Source organism: Microcaecilia unicolor, unplaced genomic scaffold (genome assembly GCF_901765095.1).
Source record: "Microcaecilia unicolor unplaced genomic scaffold, aMicUni1.1, whole genome shotgun sequence".
Lineage (NCBI taxonomy): Eukaryota > Metazoa > Chordata > Amphibia > Gymnophiona > Siphonopidae > Microcaecilia > Microcaecilia unicolor.
In genome coordinates, this window is record NW_021963606.1 from 16,859 (window position 1) to 31,058 (window position 14,200).

At 43.5% G+C, this 14,200-nt stretch overlaps 1 protein-coding gene across 1 annotated transcript in view; it reads left to right on the forward strand.

The window, feature by feature from the left end:
- The window catches only part of LOC115459504 (protein phosphatase methylesterase 1-like), a gene marked incomplete at its 5' end in the record, with an annotated part of 42,494 nt that overhangs the window by 15,420 nt on the left and 12,874 nt on the right, over nt 1–14,200 (forward strand). The window contains 3 exon segments of the mRNA XM_030189308.1: nt 1,125–1,251; nt 4,301–4,427; nt 9,440–9,484. Of these exon segments, the coding sequence (XP_030045168.1) occupies nt 1,125–1,251; nt 4,301–4,427; nt 9,440–9,484 (299 nt within the window).

Here is a 14,200-nt window from a genome sequence, read left to right on the forward strand (position 1 = left end):
AAGGATTATACAGTGGGTTTCTGAAATGTATGTTTGTCTCTGGGCATAAAAGAACTCCTTGAAATTTTGAGATTAAATTTAGCATATGGGAAACCGTACAAAGATACATTGGGTTAAAAAAATGGACCAAATTGAACCTAGGGTTCCAGAATGATAAGTCCCCTAAAAATATGGCCTAATGCAATTATGTGGGAGGAGGCATTCTAGCCTCTGCAGCATACAAATCAAATACAACAGTCCTAATTTCTGGTTTATATAAATATTGTTTCACGGTTGTTTAATAGTGTACTCTGCACTTTGTGTTATGCATGTAGTTTGACTATTTTGGCTTTCAGCTTGCCTTCTATTCTGTAAACTAATGTCAGATTTATTATTTAAATTGTATATCAAGACTCAAAAAGTTATAAAGTGACCCTCAACTACCTCCCCACCAAACTACTCACCCAGCAAACTGCAAATAGCCCCTACTTGAAACCCTCCTCCTCCCACTCAACACACACTCACATATGCATGCAGAGGGGTTTGAAAGAATTCCATGAGTCATACCGTTTGTGCTTTCCTCACTTTGTACACTGTTTGTGTTAGGTAAAGGATATCTGTAGTGATTGACTTAATACTTCATGCCAGATTTACTCTAAGCTGCTTTAAGTGCACCTCACGTTTCTGCCCACAAACCTACATCAAACAGGTCTTATCTGTTGTAAAGATGAAGCCAATTAAACTCCAAGTAAAAGCAGAATGATGTGAGGTGTTATGCAGCAGGTTTTAAAATATTGCCTGCATATGTTGAGGATCTAAAGGGGGGGGGGGGGGTTAGCAGCTTTTTCAACTAAGTGCCATTAAAGGGGTAACGCCATGTTGAGCATGTTGCTACTTGTGTGTTGAGAGGAGGTTCACTTTTGCTGTCGTCCTTGTAAGGTCAGCAGAGTCCCGATTTGTGCTAATCTGTTAATTTTGTTAGCAGCATAGAGTTTTTTCACAGCAGCCAGGAACAGGGCGTTGAAATGAACAGTGGCAAGCCAACAAATGTTTTTTTTTTGTATTGGGTGCTGCCCATTTCTGATCTCTGATGAGAAAGCTATTGTGGTAACACAAGCAAATAAACTATGGACATGATTTACCAGGTGTGAGGAATCTGCCAGCCCTGAGGGCTCCAAAGCCATCATAGAGGGGATTATTGAGGAGGAGGAGGAAGAAGAGGAGGAAGGAGGGCAATCCATTAACAAACGGAAGAAAGAAGATGATACAGAGGTAGGGGAGTTCATAGTGAATAATTTAATGCTAAAGAGAAGAACTATTAGCCACTTCTGATTGGAGCCTGGGTCTCAGTAATGGTTCTGTGCTTAAATTTATTGTATCTCAGTCCTAAACTGTGTTCATATTCTTTTGTATGGGTCTGTGTGCCTCATCAGGGCATACTGAGTTGTGCTCCACTGATTCTGAAATATGTCACATAAGGATGATCAGTTAACAGGGCATTTGACACATGTGAAATGGTATCTCCATATCGATATCCATGCTTTCGTTCTCACCTGGAACGTCCCTGCCCAGGTTGGTTATGAGTGAAACACGTTACTGTGTGATGGCTTATGTGAAGTGAGTTGGTGACATCAACTTGGTTTACAGTGCTCAAATGTCCTTGTCAAAAATATTATACCATCACTTTGGTGCCAACTGGATGGAGTCGGTCCAGAGGGCAGCTATGAAATTAATAAGAGGTCTTGAATGCAAAAATTACAGGGACAGGCTTAGGTACCTCAACATGTATATGCTGGAAGAGAGGAGGGAGAGAGGAGACATGATAGAAACGTTTAAATATCTCAAGGGCATTTATGTACAGGAAGAGAGCCTTTTCCAAATGAAGGAGAGCTCTGGAATGAGGGGGCATATGACGAAGTTAAGAGGGAATAGGCTTAGGAGTAACCTAAGGAAGTATTATTTCACAGAAAGGGTGGTGGAGGCGTGGAATGGCCTCCCGGTGGACGTGGTGGAGTTGAGGACTGTGTCAGAATTTAAAAAGGCATGGGATAAGCCATAGGCGTAGACTGGAGGGGGGCGAGGGGGGGCAATGCCCCCCCAAACGACGACGAGGTGCCGCCGCGCCATTAGTTTAAAAAAAAAAACACACATGCAGGCACGCGCTCCTCTCCATCCGCTTGGCTTCCCTGCCCTCTCTGTCTGCGTCCCGCCTGAAAGGAAATGACGTCAGAGGAAGGCGGGACGCAGACAGAGAGGGCAGGGAAGCCAAGCGGACGGAGAGGAGCGTGTCCGTCTACCCTCTCTCTTCCTCCCTCCGGCGCAGGCAGCAGTCTTTTTCAGCGTTCCTGGCAGCGGTAGCGATGTACACGCTGCCTTCGGCTCTGCCCCGCATAGGTGGGAACAGGAACTTGAAGAGAAGGCTTCCGGGGCAGACCAAAGGCAGCGTGTACATCGCTACCGCTGCCAGGAACGCTGAAAAAGCTGAAGACTGTTGCCTGCGCCGGAGGGAGGGAGGTAGGAAGAGAGGGGGTGTAAACGGAGTCACGATGTTGGACCTCGCGGGGTGGGAGCAGAGGGCAGATGGATGGTACTGGGAGGGGTGGGGAGCAGAGGGAAGGAGCAAGAGATGGATGGGACTGGGAGGGGTGGGGAGCAGAGGGAAGGAGCAGAAGATGGATGGGACGGAGGGATGGTGAGCATAAGGAAGGAACAGAAGATGGATGGGACTGGGAGGGGTGGGGAGCAGAGGGAAGGAGCAAGAGATGGATGGGACTGCGAGGGGTGGGGAGCAGAGGGAAGGAGCAGGAGATGGATGGGACTGGGAGGGGTGGGGAGCAGAGGGAAGGAGCAAGAGATGGATGGGACTGCGAGGGGTGGGGAGCAGAGGGAAGGAGCAAGAGATGGATGGGACTGCGAGGGGTGGGGAGCAGAGGGAAGGAGCAAGAGATGGATGGGACTGGGAGGGTGGGGAGCAGAGGGAAGCCTACTGGAAAGAAGACACTGCATAAAACAGAAGACACTGGGACCAAAGCGAATAGAAAAACTAAATGATCAGACAACAAAGGTAGGTAGAAATATTTTATTCATAATTTATTAATTGAAATGTGTCAGCTTTTTGAAATGTGCATCTGTGATATTTTGCCTGTAAATTTCAATTCCTTCCTCCATATTAGCATATTCATTTGCATATGTATATATGCAAATGATATGCTAATATGCTCCGCCCATTCTTTGCCGCCGCCCCCCCCCCCCCCCCCCAATGAAACAGTCAAACTACGCCTATGGGGATAAGCATGTGGGATCGCTTAGGAATAGGAAGAATTGGGGGTTACAGAGGATGGGCAGACTGGATGGGTCATATGGCCTTTATCTGCCGTCATGTTTCTATGTTTCTATTCCACCAATGCCTAAGAGCCAACCTCATCAGTGATGTCACAATGGCTCAATTGTCCTATTACTGCCTTACTTTCCCCCCTTAGTGTGTTTCAGTCTCTGGTAACCAGAGCTGAGATTGTGATGTCATAATGCCTCTTTCCACCAATGCCTAAGAGCCAACCTCATCAGTGATGTCACAATGGCTCAATTGTCCCATTCTTGGCTTACTTTCCCCCCTTAGTGTGAAGAGTTTCAGTCTCTGGTAACCAGAGCTCATATTGTGATGTCATAATGGGAATAGGCTTAGGAGTAACCCAAGGAAGTATTATTTCACAGAAAGGGTGGTGGAGGCGTGGAATGGCCTCCCGGTGGAGGTGGTGGAGTCGAGGACTGTTCCAGAATTTAAAAAAGCATGGGATAAGAATGTGGAATTGCTTAGGAACAGGAAGAATTAGGGGTTACAGAGGATGGGCAGACTGGATGGGTCGTGTGGCCTTTATCTGCCGTCATGTTTCTATGTAACTGTCACCCGTGGTTTGCTTGCAGAGATGCCAGAGACTTGCACAATCATGAATACTGATTTCCCCTCTTATCCTTAAATGTGGTCTTTCCAAGACTGCATTGAGGAGGCTTGAACCACTGGGGATCAATTGAAAAACTTGGTTTCCAATGGGAAGAATTTGGGAACTATCACAAAAACTAAAATACCTAGAAATATTTAATAGAAAATATATGTAATAATTTCTAGCCAACCCTCTTATTTTTTTTACTATGTGAAAACCTAAGAAGTACCGTACTGGGTCAGACCAAAGGTCCATCAAGCCCAGCATTCTGTCTCTGACCATGTCAAGCCAAATCACAGGTACCTTGCAGTGAGCTTTTGGTATATTGGTGATTGAATACTAATTCCTGAAATGTTTTTTTTTTTTTTTTTACCCTTTGTGAGACGAAGGACCGCCCCTACACCTGGAGAATCGAGCTGGCCAAAACGGAGAAGTATTGGGAAGGCTGGTTTCGAGGCCTGTCCAATCTCTTTCTGAGCTGCCCGATTCCAAAACAGCTGCTGCTGGCAGGTAGGTGCCAAAAGCTCTTTCCCCCGTCAAACATGCATTAGTAACATAGTAACATAGTAGATGACGGCAGAAAAAGACCTGCACGGTCCATCCAAGATAACTCATATGTGCTAATTTTGTGTATACCCTACTTTGATTTGTACCTGTGTTCTTCAGGGCACAGACCGTATAAATCTGCCCAGCACTATCCCTGCCTCCCACCACCGGCTCTGGCACAGACCGTATAAATCTGCCCAGCACTATCCCTGCCTCCCACCACCGGCTCTGGCACAGACCGTATAAGTCTGCCCAGCACTATCCCTGCCTCCCAACCTCCAGTCCCGCCTCCCACCACCGGCTCTGGCACAGACCGTATAAGTCTGCCCAGCTCTATCCCTGCCTCCCACCACCGGCTCTGGCACAGACCGTATAAGTCTGCCCAGCTCTATCCCTGCCTTCCACCACCGGCTCTGGCACAGACCGTATAAGTCTGCCCAGCACTATCCCCGCCTCCCAACCATCAGCCCCGCCTCCCGATCTTGACTAAGCTCCTGAGGATCCATTCCTTCTGCACAGGATTCCTTTATGCTTATCCCACGCATGTTTGAATTCCGTTACCGTTTTCATTTCCACCACCTTCCGCGGGAGAGCATTCCAAGCATCCACTACTCTCTCCGTGAAAAAATACTTCCTGACATTTTTCTTGAGTCTGCCCCCCTTCAATCTCATTTCATGTCCTCTTGTTCTACCATCTTCCCATCTCCGGAAAAGGTTCGTTTGCGGATTAATACCTTTCAAATATTTGAACGTCTGTATCATATCACCCCTGTTTCTCCTTTCCTCCAGAGTATACATGTTTAGTTCAGAAAGTCTCTCCTCATACGTTTTGTAACGCAAATCCCATACCATTCTCGTAGCTTTTCTTTGCACCGCTTCAATTCTTTTTACGTCCTTAACAAGATACGGCCCCCAAAACTGAACACAATACTCCAGGTGGGGCCTCACCAACGACTTATACAGGGGCATCAACAGCCCCTTTCTTCTGCTGGTCACACCTCTCTTTATACAGCCTAACAACCTTCTAGCTAAGGCCACCGCCTTGTCACACTGTTTCGTCGCCTTCAAATCCTCAGATACTATCACCCCAAGATCCCTCTCTCCGTCCGTACCTATCAGACTCTCGCCGCCTAACACATACGTCTCCCGTGGATTTCTAGTCCCTAAATTAGAGTTGGTTTTAAGTATTTCCTTTAAATTATCTTGATGGGGAGGAGGACCTTTACTATATACAGGAGAGAAATCTGTTTCATTTATTTTCATTGTTGCCAGGTGGGAGGTTTTCGCGCCCAATTGGGTGGGTTTCCGCGACCGTTTGCAGGAAACTTTTGACGGCTGCGGGAAATTGGGCGGCTTCTTCTCGGCCGCGTTGCGGGTTTGGGCGCTTTTCCGGTGAGGCTTCTATTGGTCCAATTTGGTCCAATAGAAGCCCCGCGGAGGCGGGGTTAATGACAGAGGTGGGTATCGGAGGCGGGGTTACTGATGTTGGAGGCGGGGTTGAGTACATCTGGAGTGGGGTTAATGACATCGGGGTGGGTTTTGCCCTTGTGTGGTTTTGGGTGGGGAAATTTTTTTAAACCTGGCAACCCTGTTTATTTTTCTGGCAGTACCTTGCATTGTATATTTTATGCTGCTGAATGTCACAAAGGCCGATATGTAAAGGGTTTGGGCCTCTAACTCGGTCTCACAGAAAATGTATTAGGGATGAGTTCCTAAAAGGTGCCCTATGTGAGAATAGCAACAGAGGTGGACCTTGGATGGGGATAAAAGGAGTTTAGGAGCCTACACGGTCCGTGTTTTGGCTTTTAAAAAAGCCTTCATCAGGGGTCAGGTTCTATGACAGCTTCAGATGTTATGGCAAGTTCTATTAGAGAAGCAAGCATGTCCCTGGAGTAGCCTACTCCAGGGACATGCTTGCTTCTCTAATAAAACTTGCCATAACATCTGAAGCTGTCATAGAACCTGACCCCTGATGAAGGCTTTTTTAAAAGCCGAAACACGGACCGTGTAGGGTCCCTAATAAAGTTTTCCTGGAGCATCTCACCCCTTGTCTCGGATTGATCTCTTGAAGTTGTGTTTTTCCACTTTTTTCTTTTTTGTTGGACTTTTGTGGAAACTTTGAACCCCTTTTGTTTCTGCGATAAAAGGAGTATGACATATTTAGAAGGCTCATGAAGTGTAAAAATGACCTGTTAAATCGAAAACACATCATCTCGAATCTCCTTTTTTCTTTAAATAGCAGGGCTTTAGCCTTTTTAATGAAAACATGTAATCTGATTCAGAATGAATTTCACAAGGAGCCAGCTACAGAAAGACCTATTTAAGTGTTCCACCAGTTGGCTATTTGATTGAGGAAACACCCAGTAAATCATTAGGAAAGTGTAGACTTTAAATACTTAAAAAAAAAAAATCCTTACGATTTTATAAATCTGGAAAAAGTTTTAAACATTATAGGTTAAAGCAGCAGTTACTTCCAGAGGCACAACTAAAAGTGGTTCAGAAGCCTTCTGATTTTGCAGTACTGCACTGAAGGACACTTGAGTTTACTAGCTTTGAATTGTAAGAATAGACTTGCTTAGTCCCATGGAGACATCCGTTTCCACTGCAGAAACCCCTACTGGCCAAAGGAATTGGGGTCAATCTTGAAGAAAGACTTTTATTTCCATTTGCTTATCTTTCTTGAATCAATTAAAGCTCAATGCTTCCCCCAGCCCTTGGACATATTAACTGGGGGGAGGGATGAGAGCTGAGTAGAGGAGGGATGTTAAAAGCGGGCCATAAGTCAGCCTTCTTACCACCCACAAGTATTTTTGTTGTAAATTGTGGAACATTTCTTCTGCAGGGCTTATTTCTCGATTTTTGAGCAGAGCTCCCCAGGTGTTTCTTCTCATCTTTTGTTGATAGGGACTTGAGTTCTATGGCAGAAGCGTAGCTGGTTGTGATGCCAGGGGGAGCAGAGAGGCGTACACGTTGCGTAGCTGCAACGGATTGCCTGAAAAATAGGCGTCGTCGCTGTCTGAAGTCAGTTTGGGGGAGCAGTCACACCCCTGGCACCCCACCTAGCTACGCTTCTGTTCTGTGGTACAGAAAAACATATCTGCAGAACAGAAATATTTTCTACTCTATCTGTTTCTTATCCAGAGATGTGGAAGATCTGTTTTCATCCCACCGCAAACTGACTAAAATGCAGTGAGTTTGTGATACTGCTGTTTCACCCCACTAATTTTCAGTAGAAGTAACCAGTTGCTTGGAATTACTTTTAGTTAACCCAGCACATGATAATTTTGCAGTTTGGAGCCTTCGTGCATTGACGGATTGGAAGTGAAGAGTGTGGGGGGGGGGGGGGACCATATCATTTGCTCCTCCCCCATGCCCACTCCAGATTACACCTTTTCCGGAGATGGGAAGGTGGTAGAATGAGAGCACATGAAATGAGATTGAAGGGGGGCAGACTCAAGAAAAATGTCAGGAAGTATTTTTTCACGGAGAGAGTAGTGGATGCTTGGAATGCCCTCCAGCGGGAGGTGGTGGAAATGAAAACGGTAACGGAATTCAAACATGCGTGGGATAAGCATAAAGGAATCTTGTGCCGAAGGAATGGATCCTCAGGAGCTTAGTCAAGATCGGGAGGCGGGGCTGATGGTTGGGAGGCGGAGATAGGGCTGGGCAGACTTATACGGTCTGTGCCAGAGCCGGTGGTGGGCAGCGGGGACTGGTGGTTGGGAGGCAGGGATAGTGCTGGACAGACTTGTACGGTCTGTGCCAGAGCCGGTGGTTGGGAGGCGGGGATAGTGCTGGACAGACTTGTACGGTCTGTGCCAGAGCCGGTGGTTGGGAGGTGGGGCTGGTGGTTGGGAGGCGGGGATAGTGCGGGGCAGACTTATACGGTCTGTGCCCTGAAGAGCACAGGTACAAATCAAAGTAGGGTATACACAAAAAGCAGCAAATATGAGTTATCTTGTTGGGCAGACTGGATGAACCGTGCAGGTCTTTTTCTGCCGTCATCTACTATGTTACTATGTTACCTGTGTTTGTGATTATTTCTGTTTCAGGAGTACAACTGCTTTGTGACAGCAAGCAAGGTTTTTTTTTTTTCAGGATAAATTTGCCACTCAAGCACATATGAGAGAAATTATTTCCTCAGAGAAGGACTTTGGTCCGTTCGGGCAACAGAGCATTCTTGAATTCTGAACCCATAATTCCTCTTTCAGTGAATTATTTAAAAATAACTGCAAGAGCCTGATTTCCGTGTCCATCTTACCTAGCATAATTTCGAGAAAAATGTTGACGTGCTGTTTCGTCACCTGAGCTTCATCTTCCCCTCCCTTCTTTACGATGGCTCTTGATCCACCTATCTACTTGCTGTGGGTCAGATGTTTCCTGGGTTATCCACCATAGCAGATGGATGACTGACCCAAGGATATATGTGCTAAAACAGACTATGAACTGTTGTGTCTGTTTTGTCACTTGCTGTTTTTATATCTTTGACATACCGTGCCATGAACAGCTGTGAGGATTAGAGGGTAATAAACATACCAAATAAATTGTAAAAAGTACCTAGATGCACTGAGCATTCCAGTTTTACTTATTCAATACATTTCTATACCTCATGAACCATTCTGACCATTGTTATAAAATCATACCAAAAAACAATTTGCACTCATCAATACTTCACTTCTAGTTGAACTGCCTTTCAGTTGAATACCTTGAACAATTAAGTGGTCACATAGTGGGGAGAAAAACTGCATTAGTAGTTTCTGTTTGGGACAGTATTGTTCTTGAAGTGCAGAAACATTTTTTTTTTCTTGATATGCACGTGTAATGGGCCTTTCTTTGTGGGCTTGGTGATTTTTTTTCTGTGTGTAAACCTGGATTGGAACAGTCAGCGTGTTGCCTTTTTATCTTGCAATAGGCCAAGGTGTAAAGAATTTCTCTCCTCTGACGATTGACCTTTGCTTCTGTTTGCTTTGTCCTAGGTGTTGACAGGCTGGATAAAGATCTAACCATTGGACAGATGCAAGGTAATGGTTTCACACTGTTGTAGTTTAGCTGCTTAGGTGAGTTATTTACTAGAAGAGTTCTCGATTAAAAGGTACCCTACGTGATTTTGATTTTAGATGTAATGATTGAAGAGCATTTTTCCAAATCTCACTCACTCCAGCAGCAGCAGTTTTGAGAAAAAAAGGTAATGGCGTTTGGACTGAGTGAGTTTTGCATAGAGTATTCAATACAAAGTCATTAAAATACCGTGGACTTAGTGAGTTTTGGCACAGGAATAAGATACAGTAAATGAATCCTTTATATACGCAAATGACCTCACTATGTACCATTTGAGAACTGAATCCAAAGCATAATCCGGAAAATCCTAGACCTGATAGAAAGTTGGGCTACTACTTTTCACCTCAAACCGAACAGACGAAAATCAAAATTCCTAGTCATCTTTATCCCTCATAATACCCTCAAGTAGTTTCACCATTGACCAGACAACTTATCCCTTAGAAGCTAAATTAAGAATATTAGGAGTCCTCACTGACCAACACCTGAATTGTGCAGACCAAGTTAACTCTGTGGTCGCGAAGGCATTTAATAGTCTCTGGAGACCGAAAAGACTTTGCATTTGTCCACATTAAATTTCATCTGCCATTTGGATGCCCAGTCTTCCAGGTTACTAAGATCTTCCTGCAATTTTTCACATTCCACTTGCATTTTGACAACTTTAAATAGTTTTGTGTCATCTTTTTATATTACTTTACCTCTAGACTTATATCCTGCTACTACCTTTCAGTTCTAAGCGGGTTACAGACATCCAAAAGAACCAGAACAAACCTCTGGGAATTATAATAATGTTGACAGAAAAATCTAACTATATTGCATGGGGGTTTTTTTTTTAATAAAAAAGTTTCTGTATTCTTCCTAATCAAAAACTTTCCAGCAGTATCTTTCCATAATCTTGAACAGCCAAAGATTTATCAAAAAGTACTAATCTTTTCTTACCCTTAACTGAAGGAAATGTGAAAAAATTCAGTATCGCATCTCCTAACTCTATGAGAAGACGCAAAACAAAAATGAGCTAACATATATCCTGGAATCTGCCCTTGTAATATTTTAAAGAGAAAGCAAGCTAACTTAAAAGAAACGTGCCACAATGGGTAACCAGTACAGCTTAATATAAGAACTGTCCAACTTAGATAAACCAGAAATCAATCTTATTGCCTTTTTTTGTATGATTTGAATCTTCCTTAGGGACCTCTTTGAACAACCTAAGTAAATCAAATTACAGTAATCAAGGTATGACTGTATCAGTGAGTGTACCAACCAATCATATTGATCAAGTTCAAAACATTTTTACGAATTGTATGAAGCTTCTTAAGAAAAAACATTTCTTAACCACAGTATTAACTTGTTCAAGTGAAATAGAACAATCAATTTGAACTCCTAAGATCTTAATGATTGGAGAAAGTAAAAAGTCAACCTTAGTAATTGTTCTGATCCATAGTTAAAACACAAGGATTTAGTTTTCTCCGTATTAAGTTTTAACTTATGATCATGCATTCATTTTTCAAATAAGTCTATACAATGTTGAACTTTGAGAATATCAATAGAAGAATTAACACTGAAATATCATTTGTGTAAATGTAGTGAAGAAAACCATTCTTTTCTAGTAAAGAGCTTAAAGACCGCAAGAAACATTGACCAATACCGGAGAAAGGGGGGAACCCTGTGGAACTCCACAATGATTACTTCAATTAAAAGATAAATACATATGTAACTTAACCCTGTATGAGCTACCGTGTTTCCCCGAAAATAAGACACTGTCTTATATTAATTTTTGCCCCCAAAAATGCGCTAGGTCTTATTTTCAGGGGCTGTCTTATTTTTCGGGGAAACATCGGCGTTGGCCCGCCCGCCCTCCATCGCTCCCGAAACTAACCTTAAACGCTTCCTTTCACCTTCGCAGCAAGCAGCAGCAGGGCAGGCCATTCCTTCCTTCCATGTCCCGCCCTAGCCTGACGTAACGTCCGCGAGGGCGGGGCATGGAAGGAAGGACAGATCTGCACTGCTGCTGCTTGCTGCGAAGGTGAAAGGAGGCGTTTGTTAGTTCCGGGAGCGGTGGAGGGGGGGCCCGGCAACCTCGGGTGGGGGGGCGGCCCGGGGGCTAGGTCTTACTTTTGGGGGAGGCTTTATATCTACCAATTCAGGAAAACCTCTACTAGGTCTTATTTTCGGAGGATGTCTTACTTTCGGGGAAACAGGGTAGTAACCAGGAAGCCTCTAATCCATTTTAAAACATTACCTGTAATTCCTAATTCCTGAGGATTCTGTAATAAAAGGGAATGGTCTACCGTTACTTCAATGATAAGTCGAATTGAAGTAACAAAGTACTTTTATCTTCACTCAGTGTCAGAACATGGTCTATCAAGGAGCATAATACTGTTTCCATGCTAAAAGAAGCATGAAACCCCAATTGAGATATAGGCAGACTATCATACAAATCCAGATATCAAGCTGTAGGGTCACTATTCCATTAATTTTGTAAAAAACAGAATAGAGGCTACCTGTCTGTAATTAGAAACCAATTGTTTGAATTGATTAAAATCTTTCAGTATAAGTGTAATTATAATTTCTGCCAAACTATTAGGAAAATTTCCATTAGATAGCTGATATTCAATCCATGATTATACTTCAGCACAAAATGTTATTGGAGCTATTTCCATTAAGTAAGGAGGACAAATATCCAGTATACAATAAGAGAAAGTATATTTCTGAAATAATTTAGAAAAGACTGGTCACTGAATAATATCAAATGCCTTCCAAATTCTATCCACTGGAATGCCTTTCCCAGGACATAAATCCAAAGACAGCTCTAAGTTATTATCAACTATTAAAAGAAAAAAACAATTCTTAACTTTTGAATTTTCTCCTGAAAATATAAGGCTAGTTGATTCAATGAAGGATATTCCTCCTTTTGCAAAGCTTCCAGAATCTGAAGGTGTAATAAGTGAATTAACAATAGAAAACAATCCTATATAATAAAACGCACCTCCAACATTCTGAAGCTGAGGCATTCCTGCTCTCTGTATCCATCTCCTGAATTGACATCACGTACTTCCGGGTTCGTCACAAGCAGAAGTGACCAACCACACGAGGTTTCTCGGCTTCAGAATGTTGGAGGTGCATTCTATTAAATAGGATTGGTCAGTTCCTTGAAGCACAGCCAGAGCTCAGCGTCCTGCACAGTAACGCTCGGACACCAGAGAGAGAGGGGGGGAGGCTGACACCAGAGAGAGGGGGGGAGGTATCTCTGTCAAACACACACACACACACACTGTCTCACACTGTATCACATTCACTCTCTATGTGTCACACAGTCACTCACACACTCTCTTGGTCTCATACACTCAGTCTCACAGAGAGTCTGTCTCTCACACACACTGTCTCTCTCGCACACACTGTACCTGTATGAAACACACTCTCTCTCTCACACTGTCTCACATACGCACTTGCACACACTCTCATTCTCACACACACACTGTCTCTCTCTCACAGACACACTCACACACATACTCGCACATTCACTCTCTCACACACACCTACTCGCACATTCACTCTCTCTCTCACACACAGTCACTCTCACATACATTCTCTCAAACATACACACACTGAGGAAAACCTTGCAAGCGCCTGTTTCATTTGTGTCAGAAACGGGCCTTTTTTACTAGTTGTTTCATATTACAACAATCTTTGAATCCGCTCATAATAATATTTTTTCTTAGCTAAGGTTGTAGCTCTTTTTTATAAATATAAATATGGACTGCAGTATGTCAGTTATCCCTAGATAGATTAGATTTATCTTTACAAAGTTTCCTGCATTCACGTTTTAATTTTAATAGATCAGAGGAAAACCATTTATCACTTTTCACACCCTTTTAACTTTAGAGCAAAAAAGGAACTAATTTATCCAAAACCTGGAGTCCTAATCTTGGCCAATTAGTTTCCAAGTCCAATTTTCTATCTTCTGGCAAATCTAACAATACAGCATCCCAGAAGGTATTAGGTTCTATGCTCCCTTTAGTAACAAGATGTTGAAAGTGTAAATTAGTCGGTTTTTGAAATTGATACCAATTCAATGTAAAAGAACATCAATAACAGACCATAGTGATCTGACAGGCTGGGTTCTTTGTCCTTTTCAGTGGTGAAAGATGCACCACAACTTGATTCAAGGGCTTCAATACAGACAGCCTTTGCACCAAGTGTTGTTAAGAATGACTGCGTTCAATAGAGAACTGGGAGCTCATGTATTATTACTTTCTACCTAGAGACTTTGGTTTAGGTCAGCTTCACAGAGTGAAGAGCAATCTTTATTGGAGTGGAGGAGTAACATAATGATTAGTGCATTGGGCTGAGAATGTGGGGAACTGGGTTCGTTTCCCCACTGCTGCTCCTTGTGGCCCTGGGCAGATCACTTAATCCTCCATTGCCCCAGGTGTAAATGTTTGTGAGCTCAGTAGGAACAGAGAAAATACCTGCATAGAATATGCAAACACCTTTGGTTGTACCACAGAAAGAGTTTTATGGTGTGATGTTAGGAAAGAGGATCTTGATCCAGATGGACAAGTGTGAGACTGGCATTGATTTTGCTCTTGGACAGTGTTTATGTAAACAAACTAGGATAGACTGGATGTTGTATCGTCTGTACAAAGAGGCACTGCAGATCTAGAACTGGGCTCTACATAAGT